A 14,971-nucleotide genomic window follows, 5' to 3' on the forward strand; every position below is an offset into this window, starting at 1 on the left:
TGTCTTTCAGGGAGCTGGGTTTGGATGCTGCCAGTGCTCCTGTGTGGCTAAATAAACAGAGGGGCAGATTGCCGTGTGGGATCTAAAGCTCTGTCAGATATGGATCTGACCATCTACAGCATGAGCCAGACCTTATGGGTTAGGTGTATGAGTTTAATTCCTCCCAGAGGCTGAAAACTGCTCCACAGGGAAATTGTTTAAAATCTTAGGCAGCTCCAGGCAAGGCTTCTGTGTTTGTATTTTAGTGTGCATGGGGTTTTGAAGCTTACACACAGAGTGAGGACCTTATTTATGTGCACTTGGTTGCCAGTAATTAAGTTCTTCCACGGAGAAATCAGGTAGCAGAAGGACTGCATCAGGGGCCGTGGTGCGCGCCAGGCTGCTTTTCTCAGTTCTGCATGCATATTCATTGCTGATTTTTAGCCTAGGAGGCTAAACTTAATTCTGCCCCTTGTGATGCCAGTGACAAGGCTCTCATCCAGTCTGGTGGTCCCCGATAAGTATATGGGGAGCACACTGCCTGATAACTGTCTCCTTGGATGCTGTTACTCTGCCACAGGCTGGGAGTTCAAAAGACTCCAAATCTCTCCTGCGAAACCACTGTGATCTCGCATCTCCGAGTCGCACCTCCTCGTGTGAATATCTCGGCTGGGAGTAAAGGTTGGCTGTAGTGGGGAAAGGTCAGCCGCTGGGCCCTGGGAAAGCCTGAAAGGCTCAGGGCTCTTCTGTAGCCAGTAAGTCCCCCGTGAAAAGCCTGCACCTGAGCCGAGCCGTTTTGATCTGAACTCTTTGGAATTCATCGCTTTCTTCTGGCTACCTTCTAATTTGGCCTCGGGTCAAAATCATTTGGCAAGAACAACACTGAGGACAAGTGCCCCCTCTTTTGGCCTTTATCTTGTCTAATTACCAGGAGCATCCCTGCACAATGGAGTGGCTCCTAATTCTAATCTCTTCTTCTTTACTTATCGCCATTTTCTCTCCCTCTTCTTTTGTCTTCCAAAATCCCATGCACCAGGATTGAAAGGCTGGGTACTGGGGTAAAAGGATTGCGCTGTGAGCTGTGGGCAAATGCTCTCCCAAAGCTACAGCTTTTCTATTGCTTTTTTTCACCTGCGTATTTGGAGGGAGTTTCTGTCAGCGCTGGTCTGTGTATCTGTGCTGCTGACCGGGAGCAAGAGGGAGTAACGTGTCCTTTCTCTCCCTGTGTCCCACAGAGAAACCCGTCAGCCTGACTTACCGATGCCCCTGTCGATTCTACGAGAGCAACGTGGCAAGAGCCAACATTAAGCACCTCAAAATCCTCTCCACACCCAACTGCTCACTTCAGATTGTGTAAGTCTCTTACTCTTTTCAGCTGGGTGCAAATCTCAGGTGTCAAAAGGGAGAGTCACAGAGCTGGTTCCTGCTTTGGTGGCTGCGATTAGGTCTGCGTCTCATGCCATGATTTCCAATTCATCTCTTCACCCCGTGTGTCAGATACAGCCGGACCCTGCTTTACCCCACACAAAGGAGCCCAGCTAGATGTTTGCCAGCTGTGTTCTACCTCCGTGATCTCCCTGTGACTGTGTGATCCCATGTTCTGTTTCCCCCAAAAAAAAAAGACAGGCTGTCCATTGCCTTGGATGTGGAGCTTCACACCTTGGGGAAAAGACTTTACGGTGTTCTGAGTCTTCTAGTGCTCCACTTCTCCACAGAGAGGAGCTAAACAAGTAAAAGTAATTCCTGGATTTCATGTAGCCTCCACAGGAGGTACAGACCCTAAACACGTGCTGGCCTGATCTAGGGACACGCTTACCAGGCAGTGACTGGCTCCGGTAAATCACAGATCACAGCAGGACAGAAAAGATGGGTTCCCAATGGAAAATAACCTCTTCATTTTTGCTGAAAAAGAAACACCGATTTTCACAAAAAATGAGGTTGTCGATTTTGTGTGTGTGTGTGTTTTTAGGAAGGTCTTTTTGGTCATTTGTTCATGGGTAACCCCTTCCCTTCTCTCCTAAAATTCAAAATCTTTGGAAGGAAAAAAATCAGCATTCTTCTCTTCATTGCAGGGAAGCCCTACTAATCACCAACTTCTGTTGACCTCTGTAAGAGGGTCTCAGTGACTAGACTGGGTTTCTGTGCAGTGCTTCCATCACTAGTTCTGTCTTTGATCCGCATTGAGCTCTTCCAGTTGCAACTTAAATGCTGTAAAAATCCATTCTTTCTCATCCAAAACATTTCTGCATTCAGAAAACTGATGTGGTTTCATGAGATTTCTCAGGAATGTACAGATATATTGAAGAGCATGTGTCCATTCATGAACCAGTTTTTATTCATATGGTTTTTTTCTTTTTTAAACCACTCTGGGTGGATCATACACATTTTCTCCTGTGTGCTTCTGCCTTAGGATTTGGTGGAGGACAGTGAGAAAAATGTAAGCCTCAGCTAAGAAATAATTTCCTTTCACAAAAATGGCAAAACCAGCTGTGACTAACTCTGATCTCTACCTATAAACAATTTTGCAGGCAAGCATCCAAAATGCAATAGCGTATGGATTTGTGCTCTGGGGCTGTCAATGGATGTCATAAGGGTCCCAGTGCTAAGGCTTTGTAGAGGATTTGGTATTTTCTGGAGTAGTTTCAAGAAAATGACAGGCATTTAAGACAGGATAGAGTATACATTTATCTCTTAATTAACGTGGGATCATAGTCACAGAGATGGATAAGAGCACGAAATGCAAAAACACAAACAACTCATGTTCTTGTCCATTCCTGGCCCAAATGTGTTTGTTTGCAGTGTGATTTAGTGGCACACAGAACACATGAACCTATAGTTCACCATCTTTTTGTTACTTTAAAAGGTAAGGTACTTAAAAACTTACCTCCAAATACCCCTGAAACATCATGAGTTCAAACTAGCTCTTTATTGAAACAGAAGCTGAATTGGAATTAAAACTAGCACATAAATTTCTCATCTTGATGGTTTCAACCACACTCTGAATTTAGTGGATATGCATTATACAGTGAAGGTGTGAGTAAATGAAAAGCTACCATTTTCAGGAACAGAGAATCTCAGTGAAATCATACAGTTTCAAGGAAAGATCTTGGTTTTTTTTTGCACAAGTACATTCCCCTTTATGGTTGAGGGGAATTGTACCTGAACAAAAAGCCTAAGAGCAGGCTTTTGTCTTTGGTTCTATGGGAAGTCATCTCTCCAAATCCAGAAATCTCCTCCATGGATATCTACTTCTACAAAGCCCACCCTAAATTCCCTGCTTTTCAGTACAGGGAAATAGGCATTTTTAGCATGCAATTGATTGCATCCTAAAGTAGACACCTAAACCAGTTCAGATTAACACTCCATACAGTTGTCTAGGTCTCTGCCGTGACTGTACAGGAGCAGGGGCTGACGGGCTCAGAAATAAATGTCTAAAGAAATCAATGTCTTAATATTAGGTGAGAGGAATTGCATTGCATGTGGCTGGAGGCTGGTTACGTGTGCTTTTGGTTCTGTACCCTGTGAGGCCAGCTCAAGAGTTCCCAGGCATTGCTAACATCAGCAAATCCATTCTTACTCTCTGTTGGTATCACTTCACTGGAAATACTCCAGCTTGGCGCTGCTGTAAGGGAAATATGAATTAGGCCCATTCATCTCTTTATTGGCGCAGGGCTTGCAAGACCAGATCTTCGATGTGTTTATGTTACAACTGTGTTGTTGCATAACTTCAGACAAGGAGCATTCTTGACCTGTTATTTCTTACACCATAGTTTTATATCCTGCAGATTTCATTTTATAAAGCGGGGAACATTTTGGCTTCCATCCAGCAAAATGCTTAAACAAGTACGGAACTTATTCCTATGGGCATTTCCATGAAATTGCTGTTCTTTGCACTTTTGCGTGGCAGGCAGGCTTTTTCTGAGCAGATGGGGCAGAGGCAGGGTGCTTTGAGGGACGTGGGAGATCACAGCACTCTCAAGATCCTGAGATCCCTGGAGGGTGAGACCTGGTGATGTGGGTGAAAAGCTATTTGTATTGCTTCTGTATGAAAGATGCAGATAGCCCAAATGCCAGATTCACAGGGAATTCAAATTAGCTAAACAGTCTGGCTTGGAAAGTGCAGCTTGGACATCCAGGAGAAACCCCTCAGGAGGTTTCTGCTTTTGTTTCCAGCGCTGAGTGAATACATGAGGGAAAACTTGCCTCTGGCACTATGGTACTTCCAGCTGTCTTCCTGCCACCAACCTGTTAGTTCAGTCTTGTATAAAACAAAAAGCTAACCAGATCCTTTCAGAACATCTAAGAGGTATGGTTTGGTGTCTGTCCTCAAAACATGTGAAACTTCAGTTTTGGGTTGAATCTGAAAGCTGTTGTTAATTAAGTCCTTGCAAAAATGACCTATATTTACCATGTCAGTATTTCCAAATGAAATTTAGCAGTTCCCGGCACTGAACTCGTAACAGCCCAGGTATGAGTTGGAAAAACTAGATTTAAATTCTGTTATCTGTCTCATCCCCATATGCGTACCAGTACAGACCACAAGAATCAGTGTCAGAGGGGACAAATTGTATCAGTGCTTTGAACCCAGGGATATTTATAATAGGTGCCTTGAGGATGGCAGGCATAATGCATCCTCTTGGCAGGGATAATGCATCCTCTTTGTGGGTTAACTGAGAGCAGCAGTGACAACCAAAGAAGTCGGTGGGTAATGGAATTGCAAACCTGTGTGCAAAATAAGGCGTCTGGGGGGGCGGCGGGCTGAGGAGCGTCACACACTAGACTCACTCTGACTTTTCTCCTTTGGCAGTGCGAGGCTCAAGAGCAACAGCAAGCAAGTGTGCATTGATCCCAAGTTAAAGTGGATCCAGGAATATCTGGAGAAAGCTTTAAACAAGTAAGGCAAGAGACAAATGGACTTAACAGCTAACATCCTGAGTTATTAAAGGGTAGAACATTAAGGGCTGGCTTTTACCATGTGATCAAAGTACTCGTGGAATCAGATATTGTTTTGAAGATGGGTTTGGAGTTGACCTAGTCTGTATTAAAACAACAGCTTCTAGTGTATCCTAAATGTTAAACTAAGAGTTTTGCCAGGGTTTGAGGTAAAATCTATCCTAATGAATTTGTTCTGGGGTCCCCAACTCATCCTCTTTTAAAAAAAAAGCCGTTCTCCCAAGGAAGATGCTTCCTTTATGCCCCCTCTTCCCCAAGCCAAACTACGATTACTTCAAAATCTATATTGTTCCAGTTTCTTTGGAGCCCCTTCTCCGTGTTACACTGCGGGTCTGTTTGCACAGGCAGCTGAGGCCTGGGGGGTGTCTCTCTGCTGGCCAGTGTGGAGTGCTGTTAATATCAGCCAAAGCGAGATGCAATGCAAGGAATAAGGCTCTCCCACAAGGCCGGAGCAAAACCAGCCATATTTGGCAAATTCAGACTTTTAAAACCTGTTTTTATTCCCCTTTAAAGCGGGTGATTGTGGCTACCCTGAGGTGGACCCAGCGTATCTCAAGTTCAAATTTACAGTGAGCAAGAGCAGCACAGAGAACATTTCTGTGCTGAGTTGCAGGGGAGGGCTCCGGCCTTCCTGGGATGGAAGATGAGACAAGTGATGGTATAAAGCATTTCCTTGCTTGCCCAGAGCCCTGGGCTGCAGTTGATCCAGCAGTGGCATTTTGGCCAGCAAGCCTACCTGTGCACTCAGTATCCCTCCCACCCTTGTCACCACATTCCCACCCCTCAGTAACTGCGCTGTAACCGTGCTGAACCTTGCCCCCCCCTGCATCTGTAGGGTAAAGGCAGGGCTGGAATCCAGTCATTTGCAAAAGCAATGCATTCTTGGAGAAATGTGGGGAAGGGTATGGCCCCAGGGCAGATGTGAGGCAGTACAGGTAGCTGAATGCCCTCCACTGTTTGCTTTGCAAAACATCTGCCAAACAAGGGGTGGAGTTAAAAAAAGGTCTTTGTTCCCCTGTGTTTTTACAATAGGCAAGGGGAGAAATGCTACCAGAGGTAGAGAGAATCCTCCATGTGGCCCTTTTGGGACCACACTGGGGCCAAGAGTGAGGAGGAGGAGGAGGGAAGGAGGCCAGCTAACAACTGACTGTGATTCCAGCCCTGACAGCTCTTCCCATCTCATCCGATGCTCAGTGCCTTCTTTGCTGCCAGCACTCAGCCCTCTTGTCCTTTGGGAAAATTCTCTGCAGAGGTAATCCAGGTTAATGCTGCCAGGATGGCTTTGGCTTTAGGCACAACTGAACCCAAGAGCAGGATGTGGCCCATGCTGACTATCCTAGGGGCTTGGGCTACTTTGTTTTCCAACTTGGGAAAATTCTCAAGCCCCTGCCTAAGTTTCTGTTTGCCGTCAGCCCCAGTGAAGCCCTCGGTGCTGTTTATAAGACCTGAAATTTAGGAGGCACTTAAGAAATTCGTAGGGTTGGGCAAATGTGGTTATGTGCTCAGACCCTGCCTTCCTGACTTAGGGGAACAACTCAGCTGGAGCATGTTCTGCTCTCACTTCCACTGGTGAAGATCTGGGGCCAGCTCTACTGAAACCAGAGAGCCCGTGCCTGATCTCCAGCCAGATTCTGGGTTTTGTTTACCTAACTCTAATCCAGAAGCAATTCTGCTAATTTGGTGGATTTCATCCTGGTTTACACTGAGTAACAAAAGAGAATTTTGTCCCAGCTCTATGAAATAAGGTGACAGAAAGCATATATCTCCATCACCTAATCCTGTAATCAGGGCATTATTTTCATTTTCCAACTAGTAATGCTAGCACCAGTGACATTTTCATGCTCCACAGACAGTCAGGGCTCTGTCTGTAGCATTTTCACGAGGCATGTTTTTGATATATTTTAGTGCACAGCTTTGACTTCTTCAATGAAATGTACTTTGGAATATATTTATAGCGCATCAAACAATTCATATATTTGAATTGGAGCCATATGAATGTTGGTAGTTTTAAAACACCGATATCTCTCTAAACTACTAACAGCTTGTAAAATAAATCTATATAGATCTATAAATGTTAATGTAGCTATCAATTTCAATCAGCCATATATTATATTTTTTCACTTGTACTGAAATTGTATGAAATGTGACATTACCCTATATGCACTAGCAATAAAATGGCTAATTGTTTCATGTTATGAAAACCCAATTGTACATGGGAATTTATTTTTCTGGAATAAAAGCAATACGTTTTGTAGAAAGGGCTCTTGTAATTGCTTAAGTAAAATCCAAAGTGTCAAGACATCTTAGCCTATACCAGTGATTCAATATGAGAGTATCTTCTGTGTTATAATCTGCAGCTAAGGGCAAGGAAAAGTTCATAGAATATAGCAGTCCAATGCAGTTGATTGTGAAACCAGAGATGGTTTTTAGTAGGGAATTATTTTGCTCACTAATTCTGCTTAGACTTTATTATTGCTTTATATTCATCACATCTCCATGTAATATACATACTTTTGAGACATCAGCAAAATACATTCAGGCTGTCAGGAAACCAAATTCCTTAACTGGCTTTAAAAATCATTGTGCAGCTGCTGTGGCCAACATCATTCAACATTCATCCATTTTATAGACAAGGGGCAAATCAGTCCTTTCTTGAAATAGCTAACAAACCCTTTATCACTTCCAGACAATCCCAGTCATCATTTACAGTACATTGACTGCCTTTCCGTTCTCCCTTCGTGTAAGGATATGCAAAATCAGGCCCTTGCAGAGTAAACCGAGACCAGAGAATGATCCTTGCTTGTCTGTTTTCACGTTAATATAGTCCCACTTCAGAACTTCCCCTCAGCTTGAGATGCTGGAGTCCATTAAGCTCAGCGGCTACTGCTGGCACAGAGGAGAGAGAGCTGATGGATCTGGAGAAGATAACAAAGTCAAATAGGAAAAACCTTTCTCTTGAGCCCACTGGGAGAAAGGAAAGGAAGCTCCCAAATTCTAGGAGCTGGCCGTGATGGGAGCCAAGCCCTGCTGCTGCCTTCCTCCATAGTGCTTGTAACCCCCGGTGTGGCAGCTCTTCCTAATTTCTGACCTCATTTGTAAATAAGGACTGAAGTACAAGACGCCAAAACAACTACCTCCCGATACTCCACCAATGGAGTGGGTGGAGTATCACCGCGTGCTGGGTGAATGCCCCACACGGTGGGGGACAATGTAGGCGATTATCTTTACAGCCTTGTTTTAAGGCACCAAATGCCCACAAATCCCATAGAGTAGCCACTGGTTCTTGTTGATGTCAGTGGGAATGCTGGGTGGGAAGCCAGAAATCCAGCCCCCCTCTGCTTTCATTGTACCTCAGGGGGTACTGTGCGGATGGTGAGGCTCCTGGCTGACAAGTTCTGGCAGGCATTTGGGGAGGCTTCGGTGTTTTGGGAAAAAGAGTCGTTCTGGCCTCAGAATTTGCAAATGTCCTGTCACCAGGGCACTTTCATTTGCCTAGCGTTCCTCTGAGGCAGAGGGTATGTGAAAGGGGACATTATCTTCATTTGCACCCTGCCAGCAAGATGTGAAGGGACCATAGGATAAATGTGAATAAGGCCTTTGTATATGGATAATTTATGGCAGTCTTTTTGTATTTTTCTTTTAATTTAGACCACGTCATCGCACTCATAAAAAAAAGCAACAGAAGAAACGGGGCCCACTCTGCCCTTCCCGTGCAACACCACTAAAGTCTCCAGGGAGAAAGAATGGTAGGAGGCATTAGTTTCTGAGCTGGGATACCTCAGGTTCAAGTCCCTGCTCTTCCACTGACCATCCTATGTGACCTCGGGAAATTTATTAGCCTATCCAGACCTCCATTTTCCCCCATATTTGTTGAGGATAACAACTGTACCCACCCTGCAAAGGGATATTATATAGATAAAACTTAAAACAGGGAGAGAGTCCAGCCACAGCAGAGGTGGGAAAATTTTCCCATTTTACAGGTGGGAAAATGGACAACCACAGAGACCAAAGTAACCCTGAAGGAAAGCCAAAGTCAAAAACAGGGTAAAGGTTTGGAAGCCCTATGTCTTTTAGCTGGCCATATTCCTCCAATACCAAACTGACAGAGTTAAACTATAAATAGGAGCTGGGAATTTGTCACTGGTGGGTTTTTATGACAAATGCAGCACTGGGTGGTGACAACGTGATTTGGTGCATTGGTGATTGGTTGACACTTCTCCTATGGGAGATGCTAGGCAAGTCCCAGAGAAGGGTGTTACATATGCCAATGGTTTGGATGTCCCAGTTGTTTTTTCCCCACCAGGGTGGTGTGTCCTGCCTTTCTGCACCAGAAGTAGTAAGGTTACTGGTGTGGGATATTGGAAAAGATACCTTCAAAGAGGAAAATTTTGCGCATGGCTTAGTCATCCTCTTTAGGCCAGGATGAGTTTTCCAAGGCTTCCTTTGCTGAGAGTAGCCACAACTGTTTCTGGCTGTGGTCACACGGTCTTAGTTGTCCAGCAGGCATTGAACGGGATGTTTGTTCTGATCCTGTAGGCTAGACAAGACATGCTGGGACATCAGGGGTTTTGAATACCTGATGTTTACCCTCTGACACTTGTAACTCAGCCTTAGCGACCTCATCTAGATTGCAAAAGGCCGATCAGCCTGGAGCAGGAGTAGGGGTCACTTCAGACAAAAACCTGGAGCATAGACTGGCTCCTTGTTCTGAGTGAACCCTGCACACAACACACTTGCACTTTGCTGTGATCCCTAACCCACCACTCTTCCCGGGGACCATGCTCCCACTGAGCATGGGAGACTCGATTCGTCTGCCTCCTACCCTGAACTCCCTACCTCTGCACTTAACGCCTCGCAGATTTACTGTGCAGCATGTGGCTGCTCGCCCCCCTTGTCACCCCACCTTCACTGGGCAGCTGGTCACCACGAGCTGTGACGTGCTACCCAGCTGCTCACAGCAGGTGAGGTCCCAGAGCGGGGAGGCCATGGGGATGGCTCCTGGCTGGGCAGCACACTCGGGGGCCTCTGCTCTCCAGCTGCCCCATGGTGGGAGCTGAACGCCAGCAAGAGCAGAGCATGGGCTGTCCTCTGTGTTCCTCCATCCTCACAGAGACCTGGCACCCCGTGGAGCTGCAGTCCATGATCTCCAGCAGAGCTGTGGGGTAGGGGCAGGTAGAGGAGGCATTCCCAGTGCCGCTTGCTCCACTACTGGGGCCGCTCACAAATCATTAATCCCTCCTTTCCCTGCTGGTTTTTTTGCCGAGTCTCTTTGCCCACCGATAATTCTCTGCTCTGGCTTTCAAGTCCAGAATAAGCTTCCTAGCCAGCCTTCCTCCTATGTTAGCTCTGAACACCTTACTAACTGTGGTGAGCACAATCTGCCCAAAATAACTCCCATTGCTGGGTTTGCCCTGCTGGGTCCCAGTAGCTCCTTGTGGAGAACTTCCCCCAAAATGTTTGGCAAATACTGGTTGGAGGGGCTGCAAAAGAAATCGGGTTAGTCCAGACACAGATTTGCTGTTTGACTAGGCCTGATATCAAAGCTTTTGCAACTGAAATAAACCTTAATAGTGTTTCACTCTGTTCTTCATCAACAGGAGGTTCAAGATGTAAGAGGCAAGCATTGTAAGCCGTCTACAGGATTTCTTACTGTAGGACCCAGAGAGCAGATAACCAGTATTAGGGAATGAATACATTTCACTGTTATCATGCAGCACAAAAGCAACGCTTCATGCATTTCCAAAGGTTTTTTTTGGTTTTTTTTTTTTTTTTTTTTTTGTGGTTTGTTTTTTTTTTTTTGCACAAATTGGCTTGCTTTCACACTGCTATTTTTATATAGTAAGATGTAACTATTTGAGAAAAATGTTTTTATACAGGTTGGTTTATTACCTAGCACTGAGGGCAGATATGAATTTAAACTAACCCTATGTTATTATATAATATTTTATTTCCTTTGCTATGTAGAGGTCCTGCTTTATTTAACTTTCTTTTGGTTCATGCAAGTCTCCTGGAGTTTTAAACCTAGAAGGACATGAACTGTACAGTGCAATGATGTTGTGTAAGTAGTGGAGGAATTCTTTGCCTCCGGAAGTCGTCGAGGCCAAGAACATAGGAAGTCTAAAAAGCATCAGACATTGATGAAAGTGGTCAGCATTACCATGGGTGGCATTTATAGGTATTCTGGGTGAGGGATTAAACTCAGGGCTACAGGGCTAAAGCCTTTCTCTGAAGATCAGAAACCTTGGTGACAGCTATGAGCAGCTGGGTCAATGCACATCTGGTATTGCAAGGTGCTAGTACTTGGTTTGTAGTAGTTGTGGGTGTTAGGAGCCACAACAGTGATCTGATGTCACCTGGCATTTCCTATGTTCCTGTGTTTCTGATGACAAATTTTAGCACAAAAAGGAATGGGTTGTTAAAGGTCTAACCACACGATCATGTTGCAAGTTGCTGGAGGAGTCAGATATGCTGCCGTGCACCAGGTGTCTCTTCCCACCCATCCACAGGAGGTGGCTTCAGCTCACCTGGCTGGCTTTGCACTGAAGTAGGTGGAGATGCATTCACGTGACCCTTCACCAACGATGCTGTAGCTTCGCAGTCACACGTTCCTGGAAGCAGTAACATCTTTGATTGCTCCGGAGATACCTAAAAGAGGATGGCTGGCCATATCTTTGGAGAAAAGAGATGCCTGGGGCAAAAGAGGGTCTGCCCAGTTTGTGGAAGGAGTGGTGTTTCTCGGGTGTGGAAATGAAGGCCAACACTCACTGTTCACCAGCGGTCATGGTTCTGTTTGCTGGTGAACAGGATAGCCTCAGCAATTTCCTTTGCAAAGTACACCTGGGGACAGGTACCACTTCTTCGCCAATCCCTCTCTCAGCCAGAAATTTCTTTCTCCTGATTCCTACCTGTATATGCAATATCTTTGCTATATAGTGTATGGAAAGACGCCTGCAGTACTGCAATAATCATGTTACGCTGCGCGCTGGGATCCAGGGGGAAGCACATTTGTGCAGCACAGTGCTTATGTTTGTATGTATCTGTGTGTGTACTGTAAACAGAAAACGTTGTAAGATTGTAGTTTTTTTGAGCGGGTTGCTTCAGAAGGAATCTTCCCTCTTCCCTGCAGCCTGTGTCAGGAACACCGAGAGGGGTGTTTCACCAAGCACTCCTTTTTGTGGCAGGCATCTTTTAGTGCCAAAGAGGCACTTTGGCTAGCCGGGGATTACCTTATTTCCATGTGGATTCAGGTAAAAATCTCGTAAGTATTTTCCTCTCTGCAAAACAGCGCTATTACAGAGAGTGCTTCAGCTGGGACCACATCACCTCATTTGCTTTAAAGCAGAAACCAGCTGCTGTGCCTAAAATGTATGTGTATGTGATTTTGACATTCCTTCTATTGTTATCATTACCAGCCTGGTGCTTTAAGTATATTGTGTCTCTGTTTTGAAAGGTCTGGTACCACTGTACTTGGTGAGAATTGGACTGTTGATTTAATGTGAGTAGGATCAGAATCTCTGTTGTAATGCTAAAGACAGAAAGAACTCTTATGAGAAAACTAGAGTTCCTTGTGTCTTCCCTGGAATGTACTTTATATCCTAGGGTCCATCTCCTGCCCCCACACATGCACCTGCAATTGCTAGTGGTTTGCCAGAGGCGGACATGTGAGTGTCAAAGCCAAGAATGACTTTGGGGAAAGTGTGGGTGAATCTTGGTTCTGACACAGACGTGGAGTGTCTTGTCCTTCTCACCCAGGAAGGTGCATTCTTCACACATGCTTCCCATCCAAGGACAGCTTGAGGTCTGATCTGTTCCCATTGGAGTAAATGAAGAATTAAATAATCCTCTGATTTTGATTCAACAGCATACCTTGAAATGACAATAGGGGCCGTGAAGATTTTGTTTCTAGGGGAAACATTGGCTTTCCAGTGAAAAGACGGGGTGGGTAGATGTGATTGTACAGCCTTGCCAGCGCTCTGCTGCAGTCCTCGTTAACAGGGAGTGCATCTGGGGTCAGCACCAGCAGGGAAAGGTCTCTGGGCACATGCCAACCCCACATTACAGCCTGGGCAAACAGAGTACTTCGACAGAAGCATTGAGATGGGCGGTGCTGGAGCACCCCGGCCAAAGCCAGGGTCCTAGCTCTGGACAGTATAGGCAGGTAGTAGAAGTACAGCAGGAAATGTGGTCACCTGTCAACCTTCTCTTCTAGGGGCAAACTAGTGAGCATTGCAGGGGTAGACTGTGCTAAAGGAAGGGCATTTAATCCTGGGAGAAATGCATGAGTAGCAGCAGGAAGGAAAGGGACTCCCTGCAAGGCTAGGGAACACTTACAGCCAGGTGGCGGTTGTCTGGGTGCCTTGTGGGCTGCCTGCCTCCGGCATTTCTTGCGTCTCACACTGTGACCTGGGCCCTGACACCGCTGCGCTGGTGACGATTCACCGCTCATGTAGCTGAGACCACTTGGGGCATGGGGCTGCTCTCAGGGGCCAGCACCAGCTCCCTCCCTCGCCCAGGGAAGTTTGAGCACAGCGTGAATGCAGGGGTGGCACAGACCTGGCCAGGAGTAACCGAAGACTTAAGTGAGAACCTGATAAAAGCTTTCTCTTGCTTTTGACCAAAATTCAACCTTGAGCAGGAAGCTTTGCTTTTTGCCTGACATTATTTGCATGATGCATCAGGAAGAGCAGCCATGTCCTTCACACTAGAGAAATCAATCACTCGGCTGCCCCAAGCCCCTTGCACTATCTGTGCATCGCGTGCTGTTCCTCCTGTGCACACCACGGTCTTAGCAGGCTGAGAAGCAGCACTAGTGGAAACCCGCTCGGGGAGAGCACCAGATTTTCCTTTCTGCCTTTAACTGTTGACCAAAGACCGAATCAGGGAAAGGAAGCCTGGGGAGATGGGAGTGATGCAGAGACCATACGTGAAGAGAAGGAGGGAAAAGAGGTATCACTGAACTGGTGCTGAAAAAGCAGCTTCCATAAATGTGAAATTGTCACATGTGGTATTTTCAAAGTGCAGCTGTCGAATCCTAAGGTTGGGTTATTATTTTTAAAAAAGAATAGATGGTATTTATTGCTGTGCCAATTTTTTAATTTATACTAGCTTTATACTTGTATGTATGAATATCTTATCTGAATTCTGCCTGAGGAAGGATGAAGGATGGCTTTCTGATGTGTTTTTAACTAAGGTGTTTGAGCAAAAGTGGCTGCTCATTTTGCAATGAAGGCTACATTCGAAGTTAAATATACACATTTCGTTGAAAATGCAGTTCCTATAGAAGTTTTTGTTGCTATTTTCCCTTTGTTAGCATCTAGAAGGTCCTTCTTTTCTCTGGCAACTTGTTTTGAGTGATGTGATTTATAGCAACAAGGGGTTTCTCTGAACTCATCACCTAAAATCTGAATTTTTTTCTTTACCAACATCCCACCAAGACAAGCCTTGTCTGCAAACATGAAACTCCGGTGGCCACAGGGAAGAAAACATGTATCATGATGAAAGGGCTGCATGAACCTCCCATCTTCCACTCCTTAAGAACTCAGTGTTGTCAGAATGTGGTAAATACTGTACTTTATATTTTTATTAAGTAAAAAGAAATATCTTCCCAAATAATGTGAAAAGGGTTTTGTATTTGTGTTCCTGTAAGGCAGCTTTTATGGAGGAGTTATATTATGCTTTTGAAATTACTCCTTTCATAGAATATTTTGAAAATAAACACTTTTATATTGTTGCAATTTCTCCCATAAATGTGTATGCACTTAAAATTTTCTTAATAAAAATGTCTATCTAAATGAAATTATTACTTGCTTCTAATTTTTTTTTCCTCACATACAAACAGCTAAAAGCTTCACATCAGAAAAAACATTCAGATGTAGTTTTAAGTCTCCAGTTTCAAGGATGCTTCCATGTAGCCCCACGGGCTCAGACTCCCTGCGGGGAACCTGAGGCAAAGTGCCCATGGTGTCTGGCAGGGAGCAGCAGCCTAGCAGATTGAAATGTGTCATCTTCAAAAGGAAAGGCGTAACCATTTTCTTCCTAA

The 14,971-nt window shown here is 45.1% G+C and overlaps 1 protein-coding gene across 1 annotated transcript in view; it reads left to right on the forward strand.

The window, feature by feature from the left end:
• The window catches only part of CXCL12 (chemokine (C-X-C motif) ligand 12), a 139,850-nt gene extending 125,136 nt beyond the window's left edge, over positions 1–14,714 (forward strand). The window contains exons 2-5 of the mRNA XM_009320571.1: positions 1,215–1,332; positions 4,787–4,873; positions 8,581–8,678; positions 10,530–14,714. Of these exons, the coding sequence (XP_009318846.1) occupies positions 1,215–1,332; positions 4,787–4,873; positions 8,581–8,678; positions 10,530–10,561 (335 nt within the window). The 3' untranslated portion in view covers positions 10,562–14,714. The remainder of the gene's footprint in view (positions 1–1,214; positions 1,333–4,786; positions 4,874–8,580; positions 8,679–10,529) is intronic.
• The last annotated feature ends 257 nt before the right edge of the window (positions 14,715–14,971 follow it).

The sequence above is a fragment of the Pygoscelis adeliae genome, unplaced genomic scaffold (genome assembly GCF_000699105.1).
Source record: "Pygoscelis adeliae isolate BGI_AS28 unplaced genomic scaffold, ASM69910v1 Scaffold190, whole genome shotgun sequence".
NCBI lineage: Eukaryota > Metazoa > Chordata > Aves > Sphenisciformes > Spheniscidae > Pygoscelis > Pygoscelis adeliae.